The sequence below is a fragment of the Xenopus tropicalis genome, chromosome 2, assembly GCF_000004195.4.
Source record: "Xenopus tropicalis strain Nigerian chromosome 2, UCB_Xtro_10.0, whole genome shotgun sequence".
Classification (NCBI taxonomy): domain Eukaryota; kingdom Metazoa; phylum Chordata; class Amphibia; order Anura; family Pipidae; genus Xenopus; species Xenopus tropicalis.
Genome location: NC_030678.2, coordinates 43,915,150 through 43,939,689, shown reverse-complemented (window position 1 = coordinate 43,939,689; position 24,540 = coordinate 43,915,150). Strand labels below are relative to the sequence as shown.

General features: G+C 41.4%; 1 protein-coding gene across 1 annotated transcript; it reads right to left on the bottom strand.

The window, feature by feature from the left end:
• Positions 1-7,586: 7,586 nt before the first annotated feature.
• LOC101734461 (paraneoplastic antigen Ma2) lies at positions 7,587-8,675 on the bottom strand. The gene has a single exon (XM_004912326.1). It carries the CDS (start codon positions 8,673-8,675, stop codon positions 7,587-7,589), a length of 1,089 nt encoding a protein of 362 aa, XP_004912383.1.
• Between the last annotated feature and the right edge of the window lie 15,865 nt (positions 8,676-24,540).

Genomic DNA, 24,540 nt, shown 5'->3' with positions numbered 1-24,540 from the left:
TAACATGACCATATAAGTGTCCATTATTAAATAATATGAGCCTAAAAAAGACCATTACATCTCCTGACAAGAGACTTACACAGAGACTCCCAAGCCCTGAGACAATGCAGTGTTCCATTCTCCTGCTGGCGCCTATTGAGATATGACTGATGCTGACAGCAAACATTTTAATTTTTATCTGTCTCACTCATCTGTTCTCTGCTTAAGGATAACCTACAAGCTGCACTGAGGATCAGCAATGTTCTTGATGAAATAATCATTAGAGCTGTCTCTTGTAATATGATACTGTGTTTAAAGGGCACTATGAGGTTTTGCTGGGCTTCTGCAAAAAGTCATCATTCAATTAACTGGGAATAAAACACCACCCATTCTATACACTGTACATTCGATTACACACAAACACATTTATACAAACATGCATATAAATATGTGACATAAGCATCAAGCTGAGTAATGCAATTTAAACAGAAAACATGGAATTTTTCATGGCGTTAGTTCAGACAGCATTTCAGTGTAGATGTGGCAAATTCTGATTTCATTTCAAACGTGATGGGTATTGGCAGCCAAATGAAACTGGCAAAGGTCGGTGTTCCATTTTGGGAATATGAGATTACAGGATAAGGATACTGTTTTTTATATGGTTGGTTTGATTTCGTTACTCTGATCTACATAGAGAGTTCATTCTAGAGGCCACCCAATATCTGTTGACACATTTTTTTATTAGTGACACTTTTTACCTAAAAAAAGAGTTGTAAATATTTACATGGGGTGGTGGGAGGAGTTATTCATATTCTCAGAAACTAATCCTTACCATCATCATTTCCAGTTTTATGGTTGTTATATTGATGATCTCATTTTGATATGGGCAGGGGATGATAAGGATTTTGACTTTTTTTAATTATCTTAACACAAATCAACTCCAATATGGCTTTTCAATGTTGCCTCCTCACACCCCTGAGTGTTCAGAAAGTTTGTACAGTCTTCCTCCGTATGACGTCTCATCCTCTTGGAATTTGTTGAACCCCCCCTTCTCTAACTAGGCCTGTAGAGGCTACAGTTTTATTGGTATTGTTACATTTTGTAAGTTTAATTTCTATTCAGACCCTCTCCTATTCATATAAGAGACTCTCATCCAAACTACTCCATGGTTGCTAAGGTAACTTGGACCCTAGCAACCAAATAAGTGCTGAAACTCCAAACTGGAGAGCTCCTGAACTGAAAATGAAATAACTAAAAAATTAGAAATAATTAAAAATGAAGAATTGCAAATTGTCTCAGAATAACACTCTCTACATCATACTAACAGTTAACTCAAAGGTGAACAATCCCTTTAAATTGAAGAACTCCTCTCACTGTGGTGCCTGTAGGTACTGTAATGTATTACTTGTGAATATATCAAGGAAGGAGATACATTCTTTTATAATTCCACTGGAAAAACATATAAGAACAAGAAATATATTAATTGTAACAAACATAATGTGATCTATCTAATTTCTTGCAAAAAATGTGGGAAACAGTATAAAGGGTGGGCTGGTAGAGGCCTAAAAAAATAAGTATGTGAGCATATTAATAATATAAATGTAATTCAACAACTAATGTAGCAAAATGTTTTCATGGTTGAGGGCATTGAGAGGGTTACATTGGGTGAGGGAGGAGGTGATTTAACCAAGAAACTATTATTTCATGAAACCAAATGGATCTTGCCACTAGATATCCACTTGGCATGAATTGTGAATATTATGTCTCCTGTTATTTGTGACAATGATTTTTGTTAGAATCTTCTTCTACCCAGAATTGTCAGTATATTATCTAATTTGTAAATATTCTTTTCTTCTTACATTAAATTGTCTTGCAAATTCTAAATGATGTGCTTTCTATGCCAATATTTGAATACTACATTTGGAACTTTGAATAATCTATGTTTTTAGATTTTGTACAATAAAGTTGTCTATGTTTTGAACTGGCTTCAACTATGAGGGCACCAATATGGTGGAATGGGTGTACCTTAACTTGAGCATTTGAGCAATTTGTGATTGGGGGAGACCACCTTTAAATACCTTGCAAGTGCTTTTACATATTTTCCTGTGAATAATGGTTGCTAACACAAAATACATAAGGTGATTGTCTGATTATGGTACTTTAATGAAGAATTCTGACTGGATACATACAACATACAATAACAATATATATGTAAGCTTATAGTAAATTAGCCCTTTAATTACCACAAGCTACACCGTATTTTACCCAGGATGAGACTGTATCCTTCAGGGGTGAGCCCTCGCTTTGTATGGAGGCCAGGTGGATATGTGTTGTATTTCTCAATAAATGGGCGCCAGTGGTTCTTAGGGCTCTGGCACACGGGGGAGATTAGTCGCCCGCGATTAACTCCCTGTTCGCGGGCGACTAATCTCCCCGAGTTGCCTACCCCTGCCATCCCACCGGCGAACATGTAAGTCGCCGGCGGGATGGCAGACGCGGCGGGGCGATTTCCGGAAATCGCCGAAAAAGACTCGCGAGCAGGCAGTAGCATTTCACAGCATAGGCAGTACTTACAAGAATATGTCACACTGACCCTTTAGCTGTAGGGCACAAGGGGTTAACTCCCAGCTTTCAGGTATATGCTTCCAGTGGAACCTGGGTGATCACTATCTAACCCTAGGTCTGTACACTGTTACCCTACTCTGGGCAGTATTACACCCGGCTTATAATGCCTCTACAAGCCTGGTTGGAGCAAATGCGGCTCACTAAATAGCCCTGCCTGTCTATCACACCTAGTGTGATCTATAACAGGAACTGCCTATTCTTTCTAAAGCTACCTATTCAGAGTAGAGCTCTCCTCTTGTGGAGAGAGCTCCACAAAATGGCTTTTTGCCTCATGGCTGCTCAGCCTTTTATACCCACAGTGACACCTTATGGCCAAAGTGTGGAAATGCACAAGGGGTCATGCTATGACCCAGGAACAAGGGACTTACTTCCCATTACATTAAGGACCCTTATAGCTATCTAGAGAACTAGGGGACCACAGAGTGGGAAAATTTACCAGTTCCCTACATTCTCCCCCTGGTGAAACTCTTACGTCCCGGCAAGAACATATAAGCACATATCAAAAACACAGTACATCCGCTTCAGTAACCTCTCCATAGGGTTACCAGGGTACAATGGTTTCTGAAATATAAAAACAAATTTGAACAAGAATCAATAATACAGAGGCATCATGTTAACAAGCCTGGCATGGGCATCAATTAAACTCGCCAAAGCATACGGTGGATTGGGATGACAGGGCACAGCATAACATGGTCTTCCCAAAGTGTCATAAGTAAACACTGGTGGAGGTCGCCTGATACGATCACCCCTTCTCACTTCTTCTGCCACTGGCTGACACAGCCCCAGGCCAGAATCAACGGGTGTGCTTGAGCTATTAGCCACCTCAGAAGCAGAAGCTATGTCTCCAATATCACTGGGCTGATATGAAGGGGAATTAACATTTAAACCACCCCTCTGTGGTAAACCTCCACCAGATGCCTGGACCGGCAACTGTCCAGAATCATCAGCCGGAACCGTGAACCAATCCTCATCAGTCACTTGTTCTCCTCTACCATTAGTAGGTACCTCTTCTCCACTAGATGCAGCATCACCCTCTTCATCCACGGAGGGAACTTGACGTACCGGAAGCAAATGGTTGCGATGCCATGCCTTAACCTTGCCGTCCGGACCACGAACTTGATACACCGGAATATTTGGTAATTTACCTACCACTTCGTACAAGTCCTTCCTCCAACGGTCTGCTAGCTTGTGTTTGGCAGTTTGACCCAAGTTGCAAAGGAGCACTTTATCACCCGGTAGCAATTCTCTGTACCGTACTCTAGAATCAAAGCGTCTCTTGTTCCCAGCATTTATTTTGGCTGTGTTCCCCTCAGCCAGACGATAGGCCTCTTTCAAACTTTCTCTAAGACGGGCCACATACTGATAATGCTCTTGTTGTCCTACTCCATCAGTGGATACACCCAGCTGTAAGTCAATTGGCAGTCGGGCCTCCCTTCCGAACATAAGGAAATATGGGGAAAACCCAGTAGAATCATGACGGGTACAATTATATGCATGTACCATCGCCCCTACATGTCGACTCCAAGACTGCTTGGCAGTAACAGACAGTGTACCCAACATATCCAGCAGAGTTCGATTAAAACGTTCAGGTAGAGCATCCCCTTCTGGGTGATAAGGCGTGGTACGACTCTTATCAATATTCAGCAGACTTAACAACTCCTTTATTAATCTGCTCTCAAAGTCACGCCCCTGATCGGAATGGATCCGATTGGGGAGCCCATAATGGACAAGGAATTTCTCCCAAAGTACCTTAGCTACTGTCACAGCCTTCTGGTCTTTAGTGGGATAGGCTTGTGCATAACGGGTATAATGGTCAGTTACTACCAGGACATTGCCTACACCACTGGAGTCACTGTCAATGCACAAAAAATCCATACATACCAGATCCAAAGGCCCAGTACTCTTCAAGTGTTCCATGGGGGCAGCCCGGGTAGGCAAAGTCTTTCTCTGCAAGCAAGACACACACCTCCTGCAGTAGTCAGCAACTTCCTCCCGCATCCTAGGCCAAAAGAACCGGTCCTGCACAAGTCCATAGGTTTTCTCCACCCCCAAGTGTCCATGTTGGTCATGCAAACTCCGCAAAACGGCCCTCCGATAGGCCTGGGGAAGTACCAATTGCCTTCTTCCTGGGTGATCATGAAAGAGATGAACTCTATAAAGGATCCCATTTAAAATCTCCAATTTGTTCCACTCTTTTAGGAAGAAGGTACTGTCTTTTGGTATGGCACCCCTCATATATTTAGAATCCCCTCGGGAAACAGCCTCCCGCACATGACGAATCACCGGATCTCTTTTCTGTAGCCGGATCATGTCTCGGGCCCTCACTTGAGAGTTCTCCGGCACTCCCAAAACAGTAGGGTAACAGTACATAGCAGGAACAGAGTCTGCTCCACCGCCTAGTGAATCTACTGCTCGCAGCTCAGAGAAGGCTATACATTCCCCTTGTACAGCAGCTGTAGCACAGTGAGCGGATACAGCAGGGCCAGGAAACTCTTCCCACTCTTCCTCCTCCAGCTGAGGAGGGAGACCTGGGCGCCTAGAAAGGGCATCGGCCCCTACATTCCTCGGGCCAGGTTTGTATTTTAAAGAAAACTGATAATTAGACAATGCAGCCAACCAGCGATGACCAGTCGCATCCAATTTGGCAGTAGTCAAAATATAAGTCAATGGATTATTATCAGTCCGTACCTCGAACTGAACCCCATAGAGGTAGTCATGTAGCCTCTCAGTAATAGCCCACTTTAAGGCCAAAAATTCCAGCTTGTGTACAGGATAGTTCCTTTCACTGGAACTAAGACTCCTACTAACATAAGCAACCGGCTTCAACCCGGCAGGATACTCCTGATGGAGAATACCTCCTAGCCCTTCATAGCTGGCGTCTACATGTAGGACATACGGCCGCTTCGGATCAGCATAAGCAAGCACTGGCGCCTCAGTGAGCTTTTTCTTTAGTGTTTGAAAGGCGTCTTCACATGCTGGGGTCCACTTGTCATGGAAAGGAATAGTCGTAGCATGACAGTCTTTAGAGTCACTCCCCTTTAACAGCTCATTCAAGGGATATGCGATCTTGGAGTAGCCCTCTACAAACCTCCGATAATAGCCACAAAACCCTAAGAATGATCTCAGTTCTGTTAAATTAGTGGGGTTAGGCCAAGTCAGTACAGCAGCCACTTTTTCTGGGTCCGTAGCAATCCCTTCTGCGGACACAACATGCCCTACAAAGCGCACAGATTTTCGTGTGAATTTGCACTTGTCAAGGGAAAGTTTGAGCCCTTCCTCTCTAAGGCGCTCAAGTACATTGAACAAGCGACTATCATGTTCTTCCACAGTAGAGCCAAAAACGATAATATCGTCTAGATACACTATACATTGCCTTGGCGTTAAATCACCCAGCACTTTTTCCATAAGGCGCTGAAATGTTGCCGGTGCCCCACTTATGCCCTGGGGCATGCGGGTGAACTGATAGAATCCCAAAGGGCAGATAAAAGCAGTCTTTTCTTGATCCTCCACACTCATAGGTATTTGATAGTACCCAGACCGCAGGTCCATTACCGAAAACCAAGCACTACCATGAAGGGCATCAAGAGCCTCATCGATACGGGGCAAGGTGTACTGGTCAGGGATGGTGCGTCTGTTCAGGGTTCTGTAATCCACACATAGCCTAACACTGCCGTTTTTCTTCCGGACAATGACTATGGGGGAGGCATAGGGACTTCTTGACTCCACGATAATGTTTTGTTCCTTCATTTTCCTTAAGTAGTCCCGTACATCATCAAGGTCTCTTGGGGGTATGCGCCGAGACCGCTCCCTAAATGGAGTGTGATCTTTCAACCGAATATTGTGCTCAGCATGTTTGGCACACCCCACATCCATGTCGTCAACTGAAAATACATCACTGTATTTAGCCAATTTCTTTTCCAACATTTGCTGGTGTTCTGGGGAGTCATCAGAGTCCTAAAGGTTAAACTTTAATTGAGTATCAGGTTTCCCCAACTGAGCAGGGAAAGAGTCTAGACACTCCACAGGATAACAGTGGGCTACAGTGTGCCATGCAGGGATTACCACTGAATGGGAGGTGATATTCCTCACCGTTACCACATCAGTCCGGGGGCATTTATAACGGTAGTCCTTTCGTTCTGGAATTACCTCCCAGCCTTGTCGGATAGCTTCCTGAGGATCAGTCTCTAGCAGGAAGAAGCTACCACTGGTCGCTGGCACAATTTCCACATAAACTTGAAGACTTTGCTCTCCCCCTGGTGGAATCTCCACCGGGCGCCAAGGATTCCCTACACATCCTCCCGGCGATTCAGGGGCAAATGTCTGACATATTTCCTGCAGCTCCGGAGTTATCGGCAATGCAGTCAAAGGAGTCCCTTCTCTTGGCTGGAGAAATTTAATGAAGGCTTCTTCCACTGCTTTCACATTGGAGCCAACAATCACAGGAGCTGAATTCTTGCCGGCGGTGAGAGGGCTCACATAAGCAATAACTTTAAGTGGGGGCTCACTGTCTCCCACCAGGCCAGGGATATGCAACTGCACTTCCAAACATCCATCCATGTAGACAGGATTTTCTCCCACTCCATAAACAGGCACAAGACCCACAGGCTGTAAAGGGACATGGCTGAGGTATTGCTGATAGAAGGGCCGGTATATAATAGTCAATTGAGAGCCAGTGTCAAATAAAGCAGTGGCTGGAACACCATTTACTAGGAGGCTAAAGATGCACCTACGCCCTATACCAGGTAGACTCCTGGGCCAGGAATTCTTTACAAGTCTCCTCCTTTTCTTGGGGAGCTGTCCCACATTACTATGAATATCTGGCTGATTAGCTGGAAGAGGGCACTGATGAACCCGATGCCCGGTCTGTCCACAACAGTAACACTCTGATCGTGCTGAGGGGCCAACATAATTATGCGCTTTATACTTGGGAGACTTGGGGGAGAAGCCCTCTTTCTTTCCCAGCTGTCCCATAGAGTCTCCTTTTATTGACTTCCTGGGAGAGGAGGTAGAGCTTTGGCTTTGGCTGAATGGGAGAGGTATCTGAGTTCAGCCTCCTGTTCCTTCACCTTACTCATAAGCTCACTTAAGGCAGGGGGTGACCCATGGCGATACATTATACGCAGTTCAGTGGCCACCGGATGTCCTCCTAACATCCCATACATGAGCTGATTTCTCCTTTTTTCATTTACCTCAGCAATAGTAATTATATTCTTAGATACCAACTTCCACAAGGCATCTTCCAATCTTTTAATAAAGGCTGAAATATCCTCTCCCTCTCTCTGCTTCAAACTTTGGAACATATGAAGCCAGGTGTGAGGATTGTCACAGGTACCATATACATCCTCTAGCGCCCTTAAACAGTCTCTAACTGAAGCGTCAGGGTGGGCTTTGCAAAACATCTTTACCACTCGGCTAGCAGGGGGAAGCAGATTTTCAGTTAGCCTAATCTTTTTCTCCCTCTCTGAGCAGGGGCATTCTTCTATCATTTGGATAGCAGCTTCTTGCCATTCCTCAAACTCCTGCTCTCCCTCAGGGACAGGGGCCATCCCTGAGAAAACCTTCAGCTTTGGGTATTTAGTCTTTGCTACCACAACGGTCTGAGGACTATAGTTTGTGAGAGGGCCAGACTCTCTTATTTTCATACGCTCCACACCCTCTGATACTGCCATGGGTGTCGGTGCTTCCACTTTCACACCACCCTTCTCTGTCTCAGACCTGCATCGCTTGGAGTATACAACCGGGCAGCCATCAGGAAAGGCACCCTCTGGGAAAATAGTATAGGGCCCTGTGTTATCAAACACATCCCTCGGAGCCCTATATAATAATGTTAAACACCCCTTTTTTCGTGATGTCTTGTCAGCAAGCCGATAAGAGCCGGGCAACTTGTCATAACTTTCCACATTTTTATCGACAAGGTCCAAGGGTTTGTCCCTGTGTACTCGGTCCACAGCAAATGCTTGCCGTGGATTTATTTTCTCATACACTGCCCATTCATATACTTCACAGTGCTCTATCATGGTCATGTCATCCATTTCACTTCCTATCTCAGGGTTTTTCTGCTCTGCCTCCATTGTACCTTAATTATTAGTAGACGTGGCGTGCGGAAACTAAGAACCACAGAAGTTTCCTGCCAGCGTCTTTCTCACAACACAACACCTGGTACAGGCCCCACTTTGGCCGCGCCAAATGTAAGCTTATAGTAAATTAGCCCTTTAATTACCACAAAATACACCGTATTTTACCCAGGATGAGACTGTATCCTTCAGGGGTGAGCCCTCGCTTTGTATGGAGGCCAGTTGGATATGTGTTGTATTTCTCAATAAATGGGCGCCAGTGGTTCTTAACATTGAAACCATGAACTGTTTATTTACACAGCCACTTAGGAGTAATTACAGAATAGGCAGGTAGTAGCATTTCACAGCATAGGCAGTACTTACAAGAATATGTCACACTGACCCTTTAGCTGTAGGGCACAAGGGGTTAACTCCCAGCTTTCAGGTATATGCTTCCAGTGGAACCTGGGTGATCACTATCTAACCCTAGGTCTGTACACTGTTACCCTACTCTGGGCAGTATTACACCCGGCTTATAATGCCTCTACAAGCCTGGTTGGAGCAAATGCGGCTCACTAAATAGCCCTGCCTGTCTATCACACCTAGTGTGATCTATAACAGGAACTGCCTATTCTTTCTAAAGCTACCTATTCAGAGTAGAGCTCTCCTCTTGTGGAGAGAGCTCCACAAAATGGCTTTTTGCCTCATGGCTGCTCAGCCTTTTATACCCACAGTGACACCTTATGGCCAAAGTGTGGAAATGCACAAGGGGTCATGCTATGACCCAGGAACAAGGGACTTACTTCCCATTACATTAAGGACCCTTATAGCTATCTAGAGAACTAGGGGACCACAGAGTGGGAAAAGGCATAATTTACCAGTTCCCTACATATATTAAAAGAGCCATCAAAAATGGAGCTCACTGGACATCAAAGGGTTGGGGGTGGGGGGGACCTTGACCAGGTTAGGAAGGCAGGGAGGACAGGGTTTGAGTTGTGTGTATAGCGTAGAAAAGGAGGGGGTGGAGTGTGGTCGGAGAGATTGTACAAGGAGGGGTTACTAGAACTTGTACTTACATTTTGGAAGCACATGGTGGAACATCCTGCCCCCCCAACCCCAATTGAGGAATGGGGGTTTAATTGGTTTTGTCACAGTTGTGGTGTGGAGATGGGAGGTAATTCCCCTGTTCACCAGAGTGCAATTAAGCACCAGCTTGGGTAGTGATCCCAGGAGGTAGAGGTGCAGAGTGAGACTGCTCTCCCTTGCTCATCTGAATGGCGCTGTGCCTGGTAGCTGGCATGGCGGGTGACCAGTCTATTCCTGTGCCATTTTTGTTGGCAAGAATTCCTGCTGAGCTGTTACCATTTTTTATACTATATTGTTCATGTAAATAATGCTGTGGCCTTTCATATCCACCCTGGACTTTTTGTGAGTTTGTTTTTGGGGTTTGCAAGGTGAGAAGGATGGTTAGTTGGGACAAGTTCTAGGGGATGATCAGAGGCCTCGACACTGCACTGGTCACTAGTTGTGTTCATATACATGAGACAAGCTTGTTTACGTACTACATACAGTTATTGATTGGCCCTAATATGCTTTAGCCTTTAGTCAAGGAACAGTTGTTTATTGGATATGATTATCACTGTTAGATTTACTGTAATGTAAGTGGAAATGAATATAGTGAAGCTCTTCATCTCTTATCTCTTCCTTCTGCACAGGAAGCAATGAGTAATGTGCTGCTGCAGCACCAATGCGTTTTGCCGAGTCTCTGGATGATTAGTCATGTTGACCTGGGAATTTTCGTTCTCAGTCTTTTGTCAGCTTGTGTTGTGCGCGTCATTCTCACAAATGATTTTAAATGGCTTATGACAATGTAACACCTCAGGCTATGACTTTCTCTACCTACACATGCACAACTGTAATCGCAAATTCATATTTATAAAGGAAATATGGATTAACTAGAACAGCAATCAAGTCCTTATGACTACAATTAATTTGAAGTCGTTATGATTACAATTAATTTAAATGTAGCTGTGTTTTTTCTTTGCTGTTAATATGCTTGATTATATTCTGTGGTTGTGCATAAATGAACACATTATTTAGGATGCAATTATTGCCATGACTGATGTGTTGTCAACCACATTATGATCCTCTTTGTTAAACTGTAGGCAAATGTGTCCACGTAGCTAAGTAAGCTTCTTCTTTATACAAATTATGTAAGGATTTAGGATGGTTGTAACCCTAAATTGTTAGGGAACCAACCCAGAAAAGATTCTTAATCATTTTACTGACCAGTATAAATCTATTAAAGGGGTGGTTCACCTTCTGGTTGTCTATGAAGATTCTCATTCATCCAGGTTTCATTCATACAGTATCTAGTAGAATTAAGTCTAAAACAACTGGACTTTTCTGAGTTTTTTGGAAGATATTTTACCACTTATCCAAGTTGCTTCTTCTGGTTATACTTTTAGTATGTTATACAATGGCCCATTCTTAGCAACTTTTTCACTGGTTTTCATTTTTTTTATATATATATATAGTTTTTTAATTATTTTCCTTCCTCTTCTGCCTGTTTCCAGCTTTCAAACAGGGGTCACTGATGCCAGCAGCCAAAAATATTGCTTGGCGAAGCTGCAATGTTATCGTTATTGTTACTTTTTATTACCTATCTCTCTATTTAGACCCTCCTCTATTCATATTCCAATCTTTTTCATACCACTGCCAAGTTGTGAAGTTAAATTGGACCCTAGCAACCAGATAGCTTTTCAAAACTGGAAAGCTGCTGAACAAAAAGAGAAATAATTAAAAAAAATGCAGATAATAAAAAATAAAGACCAATTGCATATAGAAAAAAAATTGAAGGTGGACAACCCCTTTAAATCATATACAGATGCCCACAGCAGTCCGATTAAAGAAAGCCTATTTTTTCTGTTTCTCATCAGTATCCAGAGCTATTTATTATAGATACTGCATGGGAAAATCAGATACGGCTAGCTATTAGACATAATAAAAAGTTTCTTTGCCCCAGTAGACAGGAATCTTTGAGGGTATGTTAAATGCTAATAGACTGATTTTATAGTTTATTTTTCATTAATGTATTGTTTTGCAATGTATACTTTCAAGAGTTTTCTGGAGCATTAAAATTGCATAATTTATATATGTAATTAACCAGGTCACTGACAATTTTAGTTCAGTTAGTCTATTTTATCATTTGGACCAGGAAATAGGCATTTATGACTTGTAACCAGTTTCTGTGTTCCAGGGTAGGCAGTACAGAAGAACATTTTGATCAGATTCTGTGCAGCCAGCCCCATTATACATCATTTCTTTGTGCAGAATTATATAATCTACTGCAAGAAGTCTGTATGAGCAGCTAAAGCAGTAGCCAAAAGAGATGAGCAATGAGCAGAAGGTGAACTGTGAGGGTAGACAATTTATTATATCTGTTCAACTCAGGCCTTCCCTTATTCATTTTCCAGTCTATTTCCTATCTGTGGTCAGTTACCTTGGGAAGCCAAGTGAAAAGGTTAGATCAAACATAACAAAAATGATAAAAATGAAAAGTGTCTACAAAATGTTTTAGAATATTGATTCAAAACTTGAGTTCCCTTTGAAGTTCATTTGAGTCAATAGGAACAACACAAAATATCCAATTTAAGCATTGCCTGACTGGGTATAAGTGGAGAACCAAGGGTTAGAACCCTCTTTCCAGCCAGATGTTGCAAGTACTCCATAGAAGCAAGCAGTGTGATAGCACTAAGTTTAGTTTATGCTTTCTATTTATATCCCAAGCTATTTTCACCAAACAGGGCCACAGCACTGTGTGTACTTATATGTATCCAATAACAATGCTCATTTATGTTCTGGTATCAGGTTTGCATTTCTTTTTCTAGCAATTATCATATGTTCTTCTATACATTAATCAGTTGCATATTTTCTTGGATCTTTGCAGACATATTTGCTATGCTTGGGTACTTTAGGAACTGAAAGCTACTGTTTATCTAAAACTCATCTTAACAGTTTGTTCTGTAGCTCTCTAGTTTGCAATGAATTATCAGGTTGCTATGTTTAAGCAAACTGAGCACAAAACTTTGCAGTTTGGGTACAAGATGCATATAAGGTGCAAAACGCAAAAAATGGATATACTTTACTCTTACTTTACAATTTTTTGCACTTTGCTCGGGAATGATAAATGAGAGAGCAAGAGGCAGAGGCCGGTTAGAAGTGCAAGTGATAAAGTTGCAGTGCTATCAGCTTCATTGAAGAAAGCAGCCCTTTTGGGAAATATTTCATAAGACACAACAACTCCCTATAAGTCCCATATTGAAGACCCCAACATAACATTATATTTGTTACTCCAGGAGTTCTGCGGTATATAATGGTCCTCACCTACACAGTAACTAGTGGAAATAATTCCTAGGAAGATCTTTATGTATTGCTGTTCCAAAGGCCATTGGTTTTCATTGGAATCTCCATTAAATAGGTCACTTGGCTCCTTTTATACAGGGTCAAGAACTAATGGTATCAATATTGTTTGTTATATTTTTATTTACCAAATAACACTTTCTTAAAAACATAACTTTAAAGGTGATGATATATTGTGCAGGGCACAAAGAATTTACTTTTCTAGATCCCAGCTCTGTTCTGCCCAGTCAGTTATATACCTGCACCTGTACATCTAGTGGATGTGTATCATCTATGACAGGGCTGTCCAACTTGTGGCCCGCGACCCGCAACCCCCCTCTGTGTGGCCCCCCACCTGTCTGGCTGCTTTGATGGCTTACCTTTGAGTAAGCTTTAAATAGTATCAGTACTGAGATTAACTGCCCCCCTGCATGGTTCTCACCTCAGATTCAGGCTGCAATCCCCCTGTATTGTTTAAAAGTCTAATCCCCTGTGTTGTTCACACCTTTTAATCTCTGCATTGTTCATCCCCTGCAGTGTTCACACCTCAGGCTCAGGCTGTAATCACCCACATTGTTCATCTCTTCACACCTACATACATTGTATGTACTGCCTGTCCTATGCTGCCTGTGTGTATGGCCCTAAAAGAACTTTGTAGAGTTAAGAATTGTCTGCTGTTCTAGCAAATCAGACCAATATTCTTAACTCCGAATGGTGACCTCCTATTCCTGACATGCAGCACATCTGATACAGTGGTGATACTATAAATACCGAGCATGGGAAAATTCACCAGCCACTGACCCTGCTTGCATGCATTATTCATGTAAAACATATATATTCAGGTGTATTTCAGTACACGGGTCTATAATATTTTAACCAAAAGAAGTATTAGCAGAATGTATCCTTATCTGCAGCAGCGATGGCTAGTTATTTTTAGTATATTCAGCATATAAATGAAACTTTTAAGCTTCCATTCTATTACCTGATCAAATATTTATTGAGGTAACTAAGTGCTGATTTGCAAGAGACATGGCCCACACAGCACATCTAATATGTTTTCTTTGCATGAGCTATTCCCGGCATCCAGCAATGACTTCATAGACTTCAAATAATAGATGGAAGAAGCTGAGAAAGTACATTCTGCCTTTGAACACCAATAAATACCCATCCTTGCAATTTGTATGGGATTAGGACAGGCTGTCCAACTCCCTTGCTAGGATAACCAGCTGCTGAATTGACACTATGGGGCCTATTTATAAAGCTGTGCCATAGGAATACACCACACAGCACTAAATAAATTCCAGCTTATTTTAACTTTCAATTTAGGTGTAAATGTAAAATTCTGGTAAAATTACCAACAGATGCCATAAAAAGGACTAATGTTTCCTCTAAGCCAGGGGTAGGGAACCTTGGCTCTCCAGCTGTGATAAAACTACAAATCCCAGCAAGCATTTTCCTTAATTAACCATGACTGTGGCTGTCAGACTCCTGCAATGCATTGTGGGACTGGTAGTTCCATAACAGCTGGAGAGCCAAGGTTCCCTACCCCTGCTCTAAGCTGCAGTGCGCATAACAAATTGTGGTGAACCAAAGAATTTAACCAAGCAGAATATAAGATTTTATAGCCTGTCACTCTTATCTCATATTGCCTAGGGCCACTTGGTCTTCTGCAAAACCTTAAAGATGTGTATTCATACTACAGTCAGTTTGCTGTCTGCTGTTATGTAAAGGATAGACATAAACAAAATAGAGCTCTCACACTTATGGGCAACAACAGCCACATTATCATCGCTACAAGGGCAGCACCGGATTTCATTGTAGGGTGCCCAAAAGTCGCCCCCATTCTCCGTCCCCCCTCAGCATTTTGCTCACATACAAAGCACTGGGGATAGGACATGCTGAAGTTTTCTGCACTTCCCCTCCCCAGTGCTCCATATGTGAGCACATTTTACATGAGGCTGGGTGGAATGCCACCCCTAAATTTATGCCACCCTAGGCCTGGGCCTGAACAAGGGCAGCATCAGGGCTACAGAAACAAAAAGAACATTTGAAAATGTAGCAAAGGCACAGTGAAATTGTACAGTATATAGAATGACATATATAAAATAAAGGATGGCATACAAATCATCCAGCCACTATCCAGGAATTAGAGGCAGGACTGGAACTAGGAGAAGGCAGGAGAGAGCATGTGCCTTGGGTGCAGTAGGGAGGGACAGACAAACATACTTAAACAACAGACCGGCAGCATGTGAGCAAGCAATGGGTGTTGGCAATGTGGATCTAGCACCAGGAGGGTGAGGTGTGTGGAGAATGAGTGGGTCAGTTGCCTTCAGGCAGGGCACCTGGCCAAGTATTGGTATGGGTACAAATTTTACTTGGCCCTGCTCTAATTAAAAGGAACACAAAGAGGCACAATAATGAAGGCTACATGGCAGTGATTATTCAGAAACAGTATGATGCATAATTTAGTGTTGAGTTACCAGCCAGTCCCTGCTTAATATTACCCAGCAGGCTGCCCTATTGAATAAACTGTAAATGCAATCACAAGGCAAAAGCCTGAATCACTCCTCCAATTATACCAATTAAAACAACCACAACAATACCACAACATTTTTTTTTTGTTTTTCAAAACAGAAAATAAATAAATATATAATAAATAACATAAATAATAAGGGGGGCTGTCATCTATACTGGATAGTTACATAGTTACATAGTTACATAGGGTTGAAAAAAGACCTGTGTCCATCAAGTTCAACCCATCCAAGTAAACCCAGCACACCTAACCCACACCTACCAATCTATACACTCACATACATAAACTATAAATACAACCACTAGTACTAACTGTAGATATTAGTATCACAATAGCCTTGGATATTCTGATTGATCAAGAACTCATCCAGGCCCCTCTTAAAGGCATTAACAGAATCTGCCATTACCCCATCACTGCTCCTTCTCCGTTATTGATAACTGGTTCAACTAGACATCCAAACCTATTATAAATAGGAGGGGATCTAAATAGAAAGATATGGAATAAAAGTAACAATACTTCCTCAATAGCCGATCCCATTGCTGAAGTTATGCACACCTGCAACTTAACATTTTGAGAGGGCGCACATAAATTTGGTGCACATGTAAGAGTGCGCAGGTTGGGGGTGGTTGCTAGGTACCTGTACATGTCAGGCCCCTCCAAAGATGTTTTTGCAGGGGGGCCCAACGCTTTCTCATTTCGCTGCTGCCCACCACACTGTGCTGCCAAGCACCAGGACTGGAACTAGGGGTAGGCAAAAAAGGCACATGCTTAGAGTGCACCAGTCGGGGGGGGGTTGCTAGACACATACATCTTTCACCTACCTCCTTACGCAAGCGCACGCGGTGGGGTGGGCGGTGAGGCCTGCCAGGTTGCGCTGTGCTGCCCTGTGATGCCAAACACAGGTAGAGCTCTATTCATGGGGCAAGCAAAGGTCTTTGAAGGGCAAGAAGCTAAGTGCAAAAACATGGTGAATTGCAACCATTTTTTGCACCATGCCCTACCTGAAAGTAGTAAAAAAGCCCTAAGTGTTTTTCAGGTTTTTTGATAACAATAAGGCTCAGTTTGTATGTTTCATGTAACCTTTGCATTGGCCTTTGTAAATTGATCAGTGTTGCTTTGGATACTGTATTCTGCGTGGGCCGTGCAGGCTGCTCCATTTTCCTTTGGGAAAATGTCATGTTTTCCTGCATAACTTCATTAATTAATGTGTACATACAGTATTTTATGGCATATTGTAAAGAGTGAAAACAGACTAAAGCTGATCTAGCTACCATAAATAACATGCAATATAGAAAGGTATAGATATATATATATATCTTTGTTGTGGCCCTGGTCCAGGCAGGCCCAGATTTGTGGGCAGGCCACAAAGGCCCGGGGCTTTGGGTGGCAAAGATCTGGCTGCGGCATACTGCCTGCTAGCCGCATCTGCACTGGGAACTGGACAGGAGATTTTGACAGCTATTTTAATCTCCCTTTCTCCCAGTCCCCAGTGCAGCCGATCAAAGAGGTTGTGTGAACGCCCGGGGGGATGAGAGCACATGTGGGGGGCAGCAAGTGAGCAGAGAAGTGAGGGTGCAAGCAGTCTAGGGATGCACCACTTTTAAATCCATCCCTGGGTCCAGGTGCGCATATGCAGTAGAGTGAAAAACTGGCTTTTTGCTTCTATGTTTGGCATTTCACATGTCTTAATTTGAGTCTGTAAGTAATGCTGGGTTTCTGTGTTACAGAAGGATTTTTCTTTAAAATGATCGTACTTACCAGTAACATCATACAGTATATGACATCATATGCCAGTTATATAAGTTTAGGAGAATTACTGTTTAACAATCTATACTCTGAGTAAATACACAAAATTGTGATTTTCCAAATACACTTCAAATTAAGAAAAAATAAGAAATTGCCAGAGAAGAATTATAATGGCTTGTCACATGCATGCAAGTTGTATAATTTTGATGTGTGCTGAATTTCTATCCATTCCATTTTGGCCTAAGTACTCTAGATTGCAAATAAATATACTTTGCATATTGAAAAACCTCCAAAGGGTCTGTTACTTGAAAATCAAGCTGATTTAAGAAACATTACACAGCTCTGAGTTAGCAAAGCCCATTAAAATCAATGGAGCTGCTCATTTAAAATAAACCCCATCTTGCAGATCAACAGTGTAGGAAAGTTGTGTGGGCTCAGCCTGAAGGCCTGAAGGGAATGCCTATTTGCTTTTCTAGATATATCTGAAAGCCCATCATGAAGGTCCATCATGGTGAGATTTAGGATTAAATCTTATTTGCTGTCCTGGATATTCTTAAAGCTATAGCTAAATAACTATTGCTCGAATATTTTCCTATATGTGTAACCTAGTTATGGGCTAGGGGAAGATGTGGGTGGAAGCAAGATCACTCTACAGCAAGAAAATTGTTCTTGGGTCGCAAGGATATTCCTAATTCCCATAATGTAGACAGTCACTTAGAATGGCGCAAAACCCTTCCACTTTGGTATTTATAAAGCATTTTTAATTCTAACGCATTTTACCTTCAAAACAACAACAAATCGGCCTTGGTTGACCCACAGGAGGTTCGGTCTTATTAATTATAATGACTCTTTTCTCCTCTTACTTTTGTTGTTAATAGCTGCAGGTTAGTTCAGTGAGTAAAGGTGACATGGCTGTTATACTGGTTAAGGAGAGCTCCATATCCTCTCCACCATTCATCCAATAGCACATGCAGGTCTCTTGTGAGCCACAGATCATAACTGAAGGTAAAAGCAACTTCCAGGCCGGAACTGGCACCATGGATCATGAGCACTGACCACATTCTGTAATAGTTACCCCCCATGTTAATAACAAGTGCCTGGAATACTATACAATGTCTTACTAGCCGTAACAAAGTTGTCTGATCATTGTGCCTATTAACCAGACATTTATTTTGTACTGAAATTTGCTTGTTCTTTAAGTATTTTTGTTGTTGTTGTAGCAGCACAATGGAATAAAGAATACAATTTCTAGGAATTAGATTTAGCAGATTATAATGAAAACCCTTTGAACTTTATATACAAGAACTCTAATTTACCATCATAACCAGATCATGATCTCACTGCACAAGCTGCTCAATATTTATTGATATTCAATAAACCATATTTGTTTAGTAGCAGAAGAATAGAGAGAACTTGCTGAAATTCTTGGCACAGATCTGCTAAAGCCATTATATTGGATTTATATTCTGGGATTTGTAGCTGGTGAATCACAAATCATTTCTTATTTACCATTCAGTGGAGGAAAGCATTGAGTTTCTTTCTTCCTTCCCCATTATTCATGCAGATGCATTTCCACATGGGATAATTAAAGTATGAATATTTCCTTAGTGTTCCTCCCCTCAAAAGCATTAATTCAAAAACTCAGTAAGATCAAAATTTAATATAATTAATTTCATACTTTAGTTCTCCCCCATACCTGTTCTTTTTAAGCTGGTTCTGTTCTTTATTGCATTGTGTTGCTTTGAGCTCTTTTGTTTTCAGACATCTTTTATCTGTAGTTTAATGAAAGCACTACCAAGCTGACTGTGCGCAGCCTTGGATAACACCATACATACTTATCAATTCTCACTAGAAGCCTTATCAGAAAAACTACAGCTATTTTTAAAATACAGATTTCTGTTAAAAAGTAACAACTAAGTGACAGGCAGCATATAACACAGGAACATTTTTTTGCTGAGCTGTAATACACCATCCTCTGACAGCCAAAGGTGGAAATTTCAGTATAGCTACAGGTAAATGGGCTAAACAGCCCTAACAGCCCTAACCTTAGATCCATTTAAAAGCTTATTGCCACGGAACAATAGATTACCTAAATTGAAAACAGATCTTTTATCCAGAAAGTTCCCCATGGACTCTTTTTTAATTATATAATTTACATTTTGAAAATGTAATAATAAAATAGTACTTGATCCCGACTAAGATAAAATTAATCCTCATTAGAGGCAAAGCGATCCTATTGGGTTTCTGTAAATATGGAGACCCAAATTACGGAAAGATCCTTTGTCCAAAAAAGACCAGGACCTGACATTCTGGATAATGGGTCCTACAGCTAATAAAGTCTTATTTATATGTCAGTCTGGAGGTTCAGTGATTGGGGATTCAGGCGCCCATCCACCTTGGTCTTGGAGCATGGTCTTGGAAATTCTTTTTGATGGAATACATTAGGGTTTTTAAAATAACTCACAGTGTGCAAAGTGGAAAAGAGGTCACTGGGAAGGTGGTAAGGACAAGACCCAATTGTGTCTTTTTTTGTCGTTTCCTACTCCCTAATTTGCACGTCTGAATGACACACAAGTTAGGGGAAGAGTTTGGGGGGATGCCTAAGTGCCCTCGCCCACTCCTCATCAGCACAGCACCGACTAACACAGTCAGCATTACTGTATATCCTTCAGGGCAGGCACAGGTCTCTGCTGCAAATGGAGCAACAATTCTGCAAGAGGCAAAGGCATTCCGTGCTAGAAATATGTGCATGTTGCCCCTTTTTTGCACTATGCCCACCACCTCAGAATTCATAAATGACACCTGTGGTGTTTTGACCACTGCAGTGCTTTCAGGGTAAACTGCAGCAGTCAAACACCTTTGATCACCTGTAACTTGTTAACACTGAAATAACTCTGCCTATGATTTGCTTTAGCAATGAGTGTTTCTCGTTCTTTTCAGTTGGGGGAAAGTGTTAGTAATCAAGCAACCATGCAGCTTTCTCTCACATAAGCAAGGCAATCAACTCTCTAAAGGTCCCCATGGGCCGTTTCTAGCTGCCGATATTTGGCAGCTAATTGGCCCATGTATGGGGACTACCGACGGGCCTGCCCGACCAATATCGGACCTGAAATCAGGCAGATCTCGATCAGGCAGGTTAGAAAATCTAGTCGGATCTGGGACTGCATCGGCTCGTTGATGTGGTCCCCATACCGACTTTCCCTATGCCCGGCATTATAATTCGATTGTTTGGGCCCAGGGCCAAACGATTGAATTAGCCTGGATTCTCCCGATATCGCCCACCCGTAGGCCAAGCGAGCGGATCTTAAGGTGTATGGGCACCTTAAGTAGGGCCTAGCCCTTAGAGATAAGACAGTGATGTGATCAAAAGTTTTCTTGATAATACCCCAGTCCATACCCATTGTCTTCTGGAAAATTCACTGTAAATGCTGGAACAGTCCAGAGATCTCTGACTCTAATAGAGACCCTTTTGCTTGTAGATTCTGCCCTGTCACAGTCTTTTTTGATACTGGCATTAGTTTAGCAATATTATCCCTTTAAAGGGGTAGTTCACTATTAAATTAACTTTGAGTATATAATAGAATGAGCTATTCTTAGCAACACTTCAGTTGATCTTCATTTTTATAGTCTAAATAATTTGCTTTATTGTTCTGCCTCTTTCAAGCATTTAAATGGGGATCACTGCGCCAGCAGTCAGTTGTTATTATTACTTTGTATTACTTATCCCTCTTCTATCATCTTTTATTTATATTCCAATCTCTCATTCAAATTGCTGCCTGGTTGCTAAGATACATTTGACCCTAGCAACTAGATAGCTGCTGAATCTACAGCAAATAAAAATGAAGATCAGATGCAGATTTTTTTCAGAATAATACTGTCTACATCACATTAAAAGTTACTAGATAATATTATTAAGTTATCTTCATTTCCGTACATTGTCTTAATAGGTCGGTGCCCTTTTCTTTTTCTCTTATACATTGTTATCCAATGGGAATTTAGTCTGGGATTCCATCCAGTCAATTGATCTGGACGGAATCCCAGATATTGATCGGTTTTATCAACTTAAAACAAAGATTAACTTTGACTATAGTCTCCTATGGGATTTGGCATCTCAGACCAATTTTTCTTTGTGGGTCTGAAATTCCAGAAAAGTTCTAACATCATCAATGGTGCCAGCTGGATCTTTAATAAACCTACCCTTGTTTATTTTACATGAATCAGTCATTTATGAAACACAGCTAACGTGTATACAGTAGAAATGTTGGCGTAGAAGTATATTGTAACCACAGACAAAGATGTAATTTCATTTAACATATTTAAAATAACTTATCAACAAGTAGTTAGCTAGCATTATGCTTAATAAAATTCTTCATGACTAAGAGAGGTGCTGTGAACCTGTCAGCAAGAGCTCAGAAGAGAAAAGGCATTGCTATCGCTGACAGACCAAGATGGATCTTTGCATGTAATGCCTCAGACTTGGAACAGTTCCAGGTTTTAATAGGCTGAGACAGGTCTCTAGAGACAATAATCGATACACAGAGAGTGGCACTTCAAACCTCGGGTTTTCCAAGATTTAACTGAACAGATAAGCCTCTGGAGCCATAACAGATAGAGATAAAAGGGAGAAAATAGAATAACACGATAATACAACATAGTGGTTCTAAAAACAACACAGAACTGAGATCATTTCTACATGATCATTGATTTGCATATCATTGAAGTGATATTAAGGGGGTGTATTTATTAACAATGGAGGCAAACATCACATCACAAACTGCCCATAGCAGCCAATCAGACCTTTGCTTTTGTTTTCCAACTTGTAGGTAATCATTCAAATCTAATTTCTAATTGATTGGATCACCATTGATGTTGGCTATTGTCTCCAATGTTAATAAATACACCCATAAGTGTAGAAGAACTCAGGCTTAACAAAGAAATGCTGCACATTATGTTGTAGAGTTCTGTGCAAGCCCAAGGCAACCACAGCCCTTCAGCAATGAAAATCTGTGCCCCCAGTAGCTCCCCATCTTCTTTTGTGTTGATTCACAGCACATGCTCTGTGCTGCTGTTAGTTAGTGAGCCTAGGGATGGGCACACAGTATATTGTATATATAGAATAGAAATGTCACAATACAATTAAATCAGCTTTTCATTGCATGGCAGTTCAGAAACCAGTGCAATTGGCATCATTGTTTAATAATCATCCCTGTAGCATCAGTTTCTGTGACATGTGAGTTGCATTTTCTGCTTGATGTTTTGAGACAACCCCTAAGCTTAGCTTCTCAACAGCTGCTCAGAGCAGACTTCACATGTGCAGTGTCCCTGATACTTAAAATCCAAGATGGTGAATTATAACTGTTATATAGATTCTGGTGCAGTACGTTCAGTATAAAAAATACAGCATGTTTACCCTTATTTGCCTTTAGTGTGTAGTTCTACCTTTAAAGTAACAGCTTTGCAATAAATATGCTTTATTGTTGTTCTCACAACTCCATCTGATAGTCCAGTCTCTTATCCTCTTGAAACCAGCAAAGTTGGTGACTTGTCCCCTGACTACAGTAGGAGTCAATTGAGGTCCAATGTACACATTGCTCTTGCATGCAGTAAGTAAGTATTATTATTATTATTAACATTTATTTATTATATTTATATTTATAACATATTCCGAAGAGCTGTACAATAAGTGGGTTTCATACTTTGGACATACAGAGTAACATATAAAGCAATCAATAACCGATACAAGAGGTGAAGAGAGCCCTGCCCAACTGCATATGGCAATAAGATAGGAGAAAGACAATATGTTTGCTGACAATGTACATACACAATTGTTGTAGGAAAAATGTACAATACACACATTCAACCCTATACAGTTTCTGGACCAGCTTTTTAAAGCATCCAGACATCTGATGCTTTTTTATTCTTTCGTCCTTAAAAACCATTTGGTTCACAACTTAATGTCTTCCTATGTTTTGCCAAGATAATCCATTAGTTGGTCTATTATTAATTTATTTGTTTTATTTATTTTCTGTTATTTATGTAGCGCCAACACATTTATGCAGCGCTTTATACATCATTCACATCAGTCTCTGCCCCAGAGAAGCTAACAATCTAAGGTCCCTATCTCATTCACACATGTTATGGGCAGTTTAGTCAGGAGCCAATAAACCTGCCTGTAAATTTTTTGGAGTGCGGGAGTAAACTGGAGTACCCGGACGTACTTTACTACTACTTAAGGGGTTAATTTATGAACATGGTCAAAGTTGTCCACAAGCAACTCACGGTAACCAATCAGCTGTTTGCTCTTTGTGCCATCTGTTGAGGCAGAATAGACTTGTTGCCTCTTATATATGAACTTGTTGCTGTAAGACACAGTTTCTTAGGGGCATATTTATTATGCTGTGTAAAAAACGGCGAGAAAATTCGCCACACATCGCCAGGCTTCGCCCTGTAAAAATGGCGTAAAATCTACGTAATTGTTTTACGCGTTTTTTCTTCCACCGGAACTTATGGCGTAATATCCGGCGTTCAGATGGCGATCTTTTTCATTTATTTTACACAGCTTTTTACTCCGTTTTTTCGGCGAATTAGTTTTACACAGCATAATAAATACGCCCCATAGACTCAAGAAGGCACATTCCCCTCGATCCCCAAATATCTACCCTGGAATTTGATAACTTCTTTATATATGTACATACATGGATGGTCAATAAAACAGGACTAATATATTGACTGGAATGAAAATCACCATTAGAAGGACAAAATGTCCTAAATGTCCTTAACGTCTGTTGCATATCAGTGAGGCCTCATCCTTCACTTCCTAAAAGCTTATCTTTTTCCTCTTGGAGTGAAACATTCCAGTATCATTACAAAGGCTGGCACAGAGGAACAGCAGCCAAGTAACCTTAAATTATACAGAGACATCTTAAATAAAGAACAATACAAAAAATATGCAACACAGATGTTAGACAAGACTGCTTCTATATATATGTAACACTTGTTTGGCTTAATAGGGGTATTATACCAGGCTAGTGGGACATTAGAGCATGTGTTACATGCAACCCCCTTTCCCAGGATGGGCCTCCGCTATATGGGAGCTATGTCAGGGGCTAGAAGGTGTTGTTAAACTACAACTCACACTGGTGTTGTGCAATAGATTGAAGTAATAGGACGCCAGGAGCTCTTGCAGAATAACTGTATAATACT